The sequence below is a fragment of the Salmo salar genome, chromosome 07 (assembly GCF_965601325.2).
Source record: "Salmo salar chromosome 07, fSalSal1, whole genome shotgun sequence".
NCBI classification, from domain to species: domain Eukaryota; kingdom Metazoa; phylum Chordata; class Actinopteri; order Salmoniformes; family Salmonidae; genus Salmo; species Salmo salar.
In genome coordinates, this window is record NC_138297.1 from 49604541 (window position 1) to 49616460 (window position 11920).

General features: G+C 39.3%; 1 protein-coding gene across 5 annotated transcripts; it reads left to right on the forward strand.

Annotated features, from left to right (window-relative positions):
- Positions 1 to 4928: 4928 nt before the first annotated feature.
- On the forward strand, positions 4929 to 10797 carry LOC106609371 (uncharacterized). 5 transcript variants are annotated; one of them, XM_082977724.1, is made up of 11 exons: positions 4929 to 5117; positions 5847 to 5929; positions 6663 to 6701; positions 7028 to 7120; positions 7209 to 7374; positions 7492 to 7598; positions 8128 to 8475; positions 8715 to 9053; positions 9240 to 9500; positions 9670 to 10038; positions 10445 to 10797. In XM_082977724.1, the coding sequence occupies exons 3-11, from the start codon at positions 6668 to 6670 to the stop codon at positions 10453 to 10455; spliced, it is 1728 nt and encodes a 575-aa protein (XP_082833850.1). In that variant the 5' UTR covers positions 4929 to 5117; positions 5847 to 5929; positions 6663 to 6667; the 3' UTR covers positions 10456 to 10797. The 5 variants fall into 5 exon arrangements, with proteins under 5 accessions (XP_082833850.1, XP_014063621.1, XP_014063624.1 ...); XM_014208149.3 differs by lacking the exon at positions 5847 to 5929 and having other exon boundaries at positions 4930 to 5117; positions 8128 to 8268; positions 8437 to 8475; XM_014208146.3 differs by lacking the exon at positions 5847 to 5929.
- Positions 10798 to 11920: the final 1123 nt, after the last annotated feature.

An 11920-nucleotide genomic window follows, 5' to 3' on the forward strand; every position in this document is an offset into this window, starting at 1 on the left:
CATTTCAAGCTGCATTAAAAATGTTTGATCAATTGAAAACATCAAATGATTTTGCACTCTGTGCTTTTCTTTTAAGAGATATTCATATAACAACCTTTTGTAACAGTTTGGTACAGTATGTCTTTTAAATTATTTGAATGGAGCTCTTTGTTAATTTTCTGACTAGAGGTAAAATCTAATATTAAATCAAAGTTTGTGAGTTTCTTTTAATATACAGTGAGGGAAAAAAGTATTTGATCCCCTGCTGATTTTGGACGTTTGCCCACTGACAAAGAAATGATCAGTCTATAATTTTATTGGTAGGTTTATTTGAACAGTGAGAGACAGAATAACAACAAAAAAATCCAGAAAAACGCATGTCAAACATTTTATAAATTGATTTGCATTTTAATGAGGGAAATAAGTATTTGAACCCTTCTCAATCAGAAAGATTTCTGGCTCCCAGGTGTCTTTTGTACAGGTAAGGAGCTGAGATTAGGAACTCACTCTTAAAGGGAGTGCTCCTAATCTCAGCTTGTTACCTGTATAAAAGACACCTGTCCACAGAAGCAATCAATCAATCAATCATATTCCAAACTCTCCACCATGGCCAAGACCATAGAGCTCTCCAAGGATGTCAGGGACAAGATTGTAGACCTACACAAGGATGGAGTGGGCTACAAGACCATCGCCAAGCAGCTTGGTGAGAATCATGTAGTAACCAAATAGTGTTGACAAATCCAAATATATTTTATATTTAAGATTCTTCAAAGTAGCCACCCTTTGCCTTGATAACAGCTTTGCACACTCTTGGCAATCTCTCAACCAGCTTCAGGAGGTAATCACCTGGAAAGGATTTCAATTAACAGGTGTGCCATGTTAAAAGTTAATTTGTGGAATTTCTTTCCTTCTTAATGCGTTTGAGCCAATCAGTTGTGTTGTGACAAGGTAGGGGTGGTATACAGAAGATAGCCCTATTTGGTAAAAGACCAAGTCCATATTATTGCAAGAACAGCTCAAATAAGCGAATAGAAATTACAGTCCATCATCACTTAAGACATGAAGGTCATTCAATGCGGAACATTTCAAGAACTTTGAAAGTTTCTTCAAGTGCAGTCGCAAAAACCGTCAAGCATTATGATGAAACTGGCTCTCATGAGGACCGGCACAGGAAAGGAAGACCCAGAGTTACCTCTGCTGCAGAGGATAAGTTCATTAGAGTTACCAGTCTCAGAAATTGCAGGCCAAATAAATGCTTCACAGAGTTCAAGTAACAGACATCTCAACATCAACAGTTCAGAGGACACTGCGTGAATCAGGCCTTCATGGAAGAATTGCTGCAAAGATATCACTACTAAAGGACACCAATAAGAAGAAGAGACTTGCTTGGGCCAAGAAACACAAGCAATGGATATTAGACTGGTGGAAATCTGTCCTTTGGTCTGATGAGTCCAAATGAGAGATTTTTGGTTCCCATCACCGTGTCTTTGTGAGACGCAGAGTAGGTGAACGGGTGATCTCAGCATGTGTGGTTTCCACCGTGAAGCATGGAGGAGCAGCTATGATGGTGTGGGGGTGCTTTGCTGGTGACACAGTCAGTGATTTATTTAGAATTCAAGGCACAGTTAAACAGCATGGCTACCACAGCATTCTGCAGCGATACACCATCCCATTTGATTTGCGCTTAGTGGGACTATCATTTGTTTTTCAACAGGACAATGACCCAACACACCTCCAGGCTGTGTAAGGGCTATTTGACCAAGCAGGAGATTGACGGAGTGTTGCATCAGATGACTTAGCCTCCACAATCACCCGAACTCAACGCATTTGAGATGGTTTGGGATGAGTTGGACCGCAGAGTGAAGGAAAAGCAGCCAACAAGTGCTCAGCATATGTGGGACCTCTTTCAAGACTGCTGGGAAAAAATTACTCATGAAGCTGGTTGAGAGAATGCCAAGAGTGTGCAAAGCTGTCATCAAGGCAAAGGGTGGCTATTTGTTTAACACTTTTTGGGTCACTACATGATTCTATATGTGTTATTTCATAGTTTTGATTACTCTACAATGTAGAAATTAGTAAAAATAAAGAAAAACCCATGAATGAGTGGGTATGTCCAAACGTTTGACTTGTACTGTATATTACATAGAACTGTATTGGTTTACCCATGTAGAAAATAGATTTACTGTCTTGACTCTCATGTCAGCTCTATGCAATGTATTACTTTATGTAATGCTCTAAATATACCTCCCTATTGAATAAGACCATTTGGGGGCGAGATGTCTTTAACTCCCTCCCTTTAACAGAGTCTAGAATCACTCTACTAGTAATAGTCTTTAGAATGAGCCAAAACATAATGACAAGGCCTGGTCATATAAGATACTGTACATTGATGTCCTCTAATCCTGTGTATGATGTTTCAACAGATCTCCACTAGAGGGCTCTCCGTGTCATTATGGACAGTCTGCAGACAGACACCACACTGATCTGCCAGAAAGACTACCACCTGGTCATTATATTATTACACTACGATTACTAATATTATTACTACTTTTACTTATTATAATCTCTATTACATGATATTGCTTAATGATAGTCTACTTACATATACTAACTCATAAGCATTGTTATTTGACCTATAATTTAATATAATACTTTAATTGTTTAAAAACTGTGTGATCTGTACTTTTTGAGAACGCTATTTAGTTAGAATGTAATTATTTTTAATTTTCCTTTCATCTCTGTTCTGAATAAACAACCATTTAGAGTTTGATCAGTGTGGAATTTAATTCTTCATAGAAAGTGCATTGAGTGATGAATCAAAAGCAATTAAAATGGTCATAATGTAACCTTATTATTTGAGAGGTGTTCAATGATGTCTAGACTAAATCCACTTTATTAATATTTCAAGCAGGACTGAAGGAGTCCATCCAACTGTCAGCGACAACTTTTGACCTAATACTGCCATTCGATTTTTAGGGGGATGAGATGTCTGTGACATTTGTAATGTTGACATACAATTGCACTGATGGGCTGTACTTATGCAACACTGCTTTCCAAACCATAAGCTCAAATCTATTTTTCCCAGGTGCAGCCCCTGATCTCTTCTTCAGCCAGCAGTCCTTGGATGTGTCCTTCAGTGACACCTGAGCAGTCTATCCATGTGAGTGTTTATGCTTATATACTATATCCTTAATGCTTTAGTGGAAATCAATCTAATGTTGTAATATTGAGCACAGACAATCAGCCTCAACTGGGTGGTAGTAACTGCGGCTCTCTGACCCGTAAGGGCCATGGACAGACTGAACACTCCTCTATGGACAATAGAGACTGCTCTCAGAAGAGATTGTTCCTTTGCATTGAAAGTAAGACTATCATATTTTTCTCATCTACGTATATCTTTTTTAACAGAAAGAGAGGATGACAGTAGGGAAAGATAGACAGAGGTTGCATCAACGTGCACTAGGCCAGATTCAAACCTACGCTGACACCATAGATGTGTTCCAGAGGATGTGGCATTACCGTTAGACTAGACAGGCCACAAGACTGCTGTCTTATTGGGGTTATATCTGTAAGACAGGTGAAGGGGTGACATTTTAGCCCCAATAGGGTCCCACTTGAACAAGCACTGTCAGATGCCAGAAACATTGATGCTTCATGTAGACAACACCACTGTCAGCTGCCACCTCTCTCTCCCCACTCTTACCAGGGATTAATTAAAATATATGTGCTCATGTGGTTTCTAATATCGGATAATATTTCCATACTGGTAAACTTAGCCTTTAAAGGACATTGGAAGAAAAGCTTTTTTGTAAATAAACTGAATCTCATTTGAGTGGCTGTCTCATTTTACCAATCCTATGTCCCTCTAGAAAAGAGAATCAAGCAGACAATTGTAAGGATGTCTCTGAAATATAACTTAGGAGCTGACCTCAATGACCCAGTGGTACAGTTGTCCTACATCTCCCACATCAGAAATCAATGTCATGCTCACTCATTTCACTCTTCTCATATGATCTCAAGTTTATATTCCTATTGAACATATTAATAAATCAAAATGCTCGATTAAAATAGGAGGGCTGCTGGCTTTGATCTCATAGATAAGAAAGGAGTTTGCTAAGAATGGGAACTTCATCCTAGGCCTAAAGCAACATTTGGATATAATTTGAGTTTTCCCTGTTATCATTGTTTGTTGACTGTGTCAGCTATTACAGTCATAAGCACAGGCTCATGGATAGCTGGGGAGGGGTGTGGGGTTCTTGCCCTTATTCATGTTGTTGATGTCTGTTAGACATTAAACAACTTGATAAATCAACCACCATGAATCATTTATTGGGTTGTTGGAAGCCGCTGGGAGAACTCACTGACACAGGTTAAAATGATATCAGTGGTGGTTTTCTTATTTAAAAAAAATCTTATCTCATTAATCAGAGGTCAGTGGATATTGTATTGTGCAATGCAGTTGTTTTGTGAAGCCCATGTCCAGTGCAAATACAATGAATTGATTAGTGGTTATCAAATGTAATGTAAATTATTGTGACAAATGTAAACTTGATACACCAACAGAAACGTACATTCAATCAGGCAACATAGATGTACTTTATAAAAAACATGTAAGAAGTTAACTGTAATAACAGAGAAAATACATTAGGCCTATTGGTCAGTGTTTTTTATACATGGAGGGAGGGGTTAAAACTGAACTTTCAGCATCACCTGGGGTGCATTCAGTACGATAGAATGGTGTGCAACGTTGAATTCAATGGAAATGGTACTGTACTGAATGACCAGTTGAAAAACGTTGTGATTACTGTTGCTCAGAGGGCGAGTACCATATGGTGTGCTGAACGAGATGTGATTTCAAATGGTCACACCCATACTGATCAGGCCACACCCCACCACACCCACCAAACGGGAGAAAACATACCTCAAAGGCTGTTGAAGAACTGCTCACCATTTTGGGGAAACATGTTGATCAGTACAAACCGTCACGCAACGTAGCAAACTTTGAATCGAACTGAACGCACCCCTGGTTACCCTGTCAGCAGAGAGGGAGGAGAGAAAGACACGTCTATAAACTCATCTCTTTCCCATGTCTCCCTATTTCACAACCGTCCTGGGGAGGGAAGAGCAAAGCTAACTGGGTAGGTGTGCCATCATTCCAATGATTTTGCACTCTATGCTTTTCTTTGAAGCGATACTTACTCACATATGATTAACAACCTTTTGTAACTGTTTTGTACAGTATCTCTTCTAAATTATTTGAATGGTGCTCTTTGCTTAATATGTGTATTTAAATGAAGTTGAGACTGACTAGAGGTCAAATCTAATACTGGAACAAAGCTTGTGAGTTTTATTTATACCTATTATGCATATCATAGACAATGTGGGAATCAATAGATTTAAATCTCCATCACGTATTTTACTTCAACTTACATTATACATTTAACTGCTATTTTCAAAGTGCGTGTTCAGTTATTCAAAGTTAATGCCATGTAGCTGTTCCATAGAGTAACTGCAATATTACTTTGGTAGTCAAATCACCTTATCATAGCTTCCTTGTCGTTTTGTTTCCCTTGAAAGGTACAGCACTGCCTGTGTACTCTCAGAAGGAAATTGTGCACATTAGTTCAGACTTATTGAAATGAACAAAATGTGGAAAAAGTCAAGGTGTCTGAATACTTTCCGAATGCACTCTATCTTGATTATATCAATACGTATTAAAGCCCCTACGTCAATACATGTTAGAATCACCTTTTGCAGTGATTACAGCTCTGAGTCTTTCTGCGTAAGTCTCTATCCACACATGGAATGTGCAACATTTGCCCATTATTATTTAACAAATTCTGAAATTCTTTGTTGATCATTGCTAGACAACCATTTTCAGGTCTTGCAGTACATTTTCAAGCAGATTTAAGAGAAAACTGGCAACTCAGGAACATTCACTGTCTTCTTGGTAAGCAACTCTAGTGTAGATTTGGCCTTGTGTTTTAGGTTATTGTCCTGCCGAAAGATGAATTAATCTCCCAGTGTCTGGTGGAAAGTAGAATGAACAAGGTTTTCCTCTAGGATTTTGCCTGTGCTTAGCTCCATTCCGTTTATTTTTTGTCCTGAAAAACTTCCCAGTCCTTACCGTTTACATAACATGATGCAGCCACTACTATGCTTGAAAATATGGAGAGTGGTACTCAGTAACGTGTTTAATTGGATTTGCCCATAACATAACACTTTGTAATCAGGAACAAACGTTTGCAACAATACTTTAGTGCATGTTTTAGAATATTTTCATTCTGTACAGGCTTCCTTCTTTTCACTCTGTCAATTAGGTTAGTATTGTGGAGTAACTACAATGTTGTTGGTCCATCCTCAGTTTTCTCCTATTACATCCATTAAACTCTGTAAGTGTTTTAAAGTCACCATTGGACAATCCCTGGGCGGTTTCCATTCAATGTCTGGAAAGGTACAACACTGCTTGTTAACTCTCAGAAGGAAATTGTGCACATTAGTTCAGACATTGAAAAAAAACTTAGACAAAGACAATTCTTTCTTAGATATTTTCTTCCACATGAAATCTTTCAAACAGGTCTGGATTGATAAATGATTGTGTTTTAACATTTGTTCACAACAACAATGCTTCTCTTGAGTTACAATATAAGGGTTGGGAGCATTAAACCATAATCTCTTCACAGTGGCCATGATTCAGCCAGCACTTCTACTCCTGCTACTGGGTAAGAGATCAGATGGGATGAATATTCCTCTCTTGGTATTATAAACCAACCTGCTATGACTTATCTAGTTGACCATGTATTCAAAGTAGTTGGGTAGTGGTTCAGAACCTGTCAACATCTATTTATGTACAATGAGCTTCAGTTTAACCAACATTTAAGATGACATCTACAGAACTCTCTTCTTGAGTTGACACAGAATTTTAGTACAGTGATTATGAAGTTGAAATGCTAGTCCTAAGGTTGATGTCGGTGTCACAATCTAAACAGAGAAAGAGACTGACCACCCCAAAAATAACATCTTTCTGATGTGACATTTATCCCCACAGCAGCCATGTCCTCACCAGTGTTTGGGACTGAGATATCAGTGCATCACTATTGTGTATCAGTTTGTTCTCTCACTACCAAAGTCTGCACTACTGGTAATATCATTTTGCTACCTAGTTGTACTTTATCCTGTGTCCCTTTCTGATGGTCTGTGTGGTGAAATACAGTATGTCTTGGTTACAGGTTGTGTGAGGGACCTACTGGACGAAGTCAGTTTTCTGGGGAACAATATTGCGAATCAGCCATTTACAACCGAAAATGCAAGTCAGTGCAGGCAGGAATGCACCAAAAATGTCACGTGCCAGTACTTCACATTTGTTGATGAAAATGCAGGAATAGAAGTCCACAGGTACATGCTCAAAAATTATCTTTATTATGCTTGGGCAAATAAAGACAGCAATATCATTTTTGAATCGGCACCATTCGGATAACTACTACCACATTCTTTGTGATATTTATCTGACAGAAACAAATGTTTCCTGAAGGCCTCAACTGGTGATACGCCCGAAATTACAATACAGCACCTCCAACATGCAACCTCAGGCTACTCTCTGAGAAACTGCAGTGGTAAAGGTGAGTACATACAATGACATGATTTGATTCATAATTTCTTTTGGCCATTGAATATCTAGCCAATATCTAAAAATCACAGAGGTAGACTTTGTTAATAGGCCCTCTTAAACAGGATAACATAGACATGGATATCAAACTTTGTCATGTTGTGTTTCTGTTTATTCCATCATCTCTGTTGAAGGTGTAACTTATTGAACGTCATCAATCAAGCATCAGAGCTCTTAAAATAGAGCCTTTACAGACCAATGACGTGTAAAGTCTATATTCTGTATTCTATTGAATACTATGCAGTACTATCACTAATATGTATTCACTTTTAGTCATTGATGCAGAGTACACATCTATATTCATAAAACAAATTGGTTGGAGGTTTGAATGAGTTTGCAAATGAATGAATTTGCCTCTGTCACGTCTATATTACTCTGCTATCAAACATTGTGTTGCCTTTATTTTAGAATAAATAGTGGAAGCTAAAGATGGTAATGTTTTCCAATCAACACAACAAGCATTTTCTCTGTATTTCAAACAGTCACCTACTCAGCCAAAAAGTACAGCCTTGTCCCTGAGAAGAAAAATTGGACCGAAGCACAAGAGTACTGCAGACAACACTACACAAACCTCGCCATCATACGCACAGAAGAGGATTGGAAGGCAATTCAATCCTCTTTGGGTAATTTCAGTGGTGATGTGTGGATTGGGCTCCATAGGTCTGGTCCAACTGAAAAGTGGAAGTGGTCTGATGGAGAGGACTTCATGTTCTTTAACTGGGAAAAATCTTTTGGTGTCCACACTGAGGGTCATAACTGCGTCTTTTCCCTTTCATCTCATTGGCAACCAGTGGATTGTGCAGCTCAAAGACAGTATATGTGTCAACGAGGTAAGGACTGACTCATTGTCTCCTTTTATCAATGGAAAATCCAACTTGTCATTTAACAAATGGGATTGATTGATTGCACAACAATCAATCAATAATACTGTATTCTTCATCTAATCCGATCTCAAGCACTTTATTAATTAGGTTAAGACCTGTGACTTCCGGGTTTATTTCTTATTGTGCGAAGTCATTAACTGTCTCATGAAATCTGATGTGTCACTTTTCACCTTCCCTCCTATAAGTTCATCATGGTAATGGAACAACAGAGAAGGTGTATGATCTGATGCCTGGGCCAAAGACTCAGCAGGATGCTGAGACAGACTGCAGGACAATAAACGGCAGAGAACTGGCGAGTATCTGTAACCAGAAAGAACAGGAAGCCTTTGATGAGTTGACTACAAAGGAGACCTGGATTGGACTTGAGCACAACAAAAACAACACACTATGGGAATGGTCAAACGGAGAACCATTTCAGCAAAGGGAACTTACCTGGGGAGATGGAAACTGTCAACAGCTGAACTCAGACAGAAAATGGACTCCAAAAGATTGCTCTAATCAAAGTGCTTTCTTTTGCTATGCAGGTGAGTTCAACATTGTAAGAGCGTTTTCAAACTTTTCAAACAGTCAATGATATGACTAAGTTGTATATAATCTCCACAAAGAAAATCCTAGTTTACTAGCAGTACTTTGTTTTTGTATCAATGATAAAAATGACAGGAAACTTCAAATGTACTTAAATGTATATGTATTCTACTTCATTGTGACAGATGAACGTCCACTTAACACCACTGGGGATTTGACCATTCCTGTTACCCCTGAAACCACCAGCCCTACTTCAACTGGACCTACCTCTATCAAGACGTCCACCACAACACCTACCACTTTACTACCTACTACTACAATTGGACAGTCCATCACCTCACCACCAACCTCAACTTCCAGTGGACAACTGACCTCATTAGGTCCTAACTCCCCAGACAGGAATTCCACATCCTCCCCCAGTTGTACAACTTCTCCACTCCATCCTGGTGAGTGTCAGACAAGGAGCTACATTCTGTACCAATCTGCACAAAGGTGTACAAGTGACAGTTGTTGGGTTTTTAATGACAGACAAGTCCTTGAGAGAATTTGTGGTTCTGTGTTAGTGCACTTCCATTAACATGTGTGCAATTTCATGTTTGTGTCTTGTCCATGCAGATTACCTGCACTACTTCAACGAGTCCAAGAGTTGGATCAATGCCCTGAAGATCTGTAAAAGTCGTCACTCCAACCTGGTACACATCACCAACCAGACTGTGCTGACTGACTTGACCCAGCTCCTGGCTAATGTGGAGCTGCCATGTGGGGGGGTGTGGATTGGTCTGGAGCGGTCCATCTTTGAGTGGAGCGCCCCCTGGCTGTGGACCAGTGGGGATGTTGATAAGGTGGTGAAGTACAGTGAGTGGCACAGCTGCTTCCCCCTCAACCCCATCAATTACCACTGTGGTAAGATGGTCTGGGTTGGTAACGGAGAACTGAAGTGGCTGGATGCTTCCTGTCATCAGGAATTACCCTTCATCTGTCAAGGTGCGTTGCTTAACTTTGGAGCTCCTATGTTGGGGCTTGTTCATTGGGGTGGTACATTCAGAACGTAGCAGATAGACAAATTATTACATAGAAGTGTCATGGTTTACTGCGGAAGAGAGATTTACTGTCTTGACTCTCATGTCAGCTCTATGCAATGAATTACGTTATGCAATACTCTCATTATACCTCCCTCTTGAGGCTCAACATACATCCCAGACACCCCCTCTCTACTGCTGGCTACTATCTGAATTTCTCTTTTCTCCCTTTATCTCCCTCCCTTTAACAGAGTCTAGAATCACTCTTCTAGTAATAGTCTTTAGAATGAGCCAAAACATAATGACAAGGCCTGGTCATATAAGATACTGTACATTGATGTCCTCTAATCCTGTGTATGATGTTTCAACAGATCTCCACTAGAGGGCTCTCCGTGTCATTATGGACAGTCTGCAGACAGACACCACACTGATCTGCCAGAAAGACTACCACCTGGTCATTATATTATTACACTACGATTACTAATATTATTACTACTTTTACTTATTATAATCTCTATTACATGATATTGCTTAATGATAGTCTACTTACATATACTAACTCATAAGCAATGTTATTTGACCTATAATTTAATATAATACTTTGATTGTTTAAAAACTGTGTGATCTGTACTTTTTGAGAACGCTATTTAGTTAGAATGTAATTATTTTTAATTTTGTATTTCCTTTCATCTCTGTTCTGAATAAACAACCATTTAGAGTTTGATCAGTGTGGAATTTCATTCTTCATAGAAAGTGCATTGAGAGATGAATCAAAAGCAATTAAAATGGTCATAATGTAACATTATTTGAGAGGTGTTCAATGATGTCTAGACTAAATCCACTTTATTAATATTTCAAGCAGGACTGAAGGAGTCCATCCAACTGTCAGCGACAACTTTCGACCTAATACTGCCATTCGATTTTTAGGGGGATGAGATGTCTGTGACATTTGTAATGTTGACATACAATTGCACTGATGGGCTGTACTTATGCAACACTGCTTTCCAAACCATAAGCTCAGATCCATTTTTCCCAGGTGCAGCCCCTGATCTCTTCTTCAGCCAGCAGTCCTTGGATGAGTTCTTCAGTGACACCTGAGCAGTTGATCCATGTGAGCGTTTATGCTTATATACTATATCCTTAATGCTTTAGTGGAAATCAATCTAATGTTGTAATATTGAGCACAGACAATCAGCCTCAACTGGGTGGTAGTAACTGCAGCTCTCTGACACGTAAGGGCCATGGACAGACTGAACACTCCTCTCTGGACAATAGAGACTGCTCTCTGAAGAGATTGTTCCTTTGCATTGAAAGTAAGACTATCATCTTTTTTTATTCTATGTATATCTTTTTTAACAGAAAGAGAGGATGACAGTAGGGAAAGATAGACACAGGTTGCATCAATGTGCACTAGGCCAGATTCAAACCTACGCTGACACCATAGACGTGTTCCAGAGGATGTGGCATTACCGTTAGACTAGACAGGCCACAAGACTGCTGTCTTATTGGGGTTATATCTGTAAGACAGGTGAAGGGGTGACATTTTAGCCCCAATAGGGTCCCACTTGAACAAGCACTGTCAGATGCCGGAAACATTGATGCTTCATGTAGACAACACCACTGTCATGACGTTGGCCTGTGGGTAAGGTTTATGACCCCCCCCCTCCCCATAAATACCTTTCTCCCTTCCCCTCTCTGAATCTACTGAAGGACTTGAATAGCCTGTGTAAATATAGAGAGTCTGGGAACATCAAACAAATGGGGAAAGGTACCACATATTTTGTTAATAAAACCAGTTGGAAATATGCTTGATAACGTAATGAGTATGGATTTCATTTCAGTTGTCA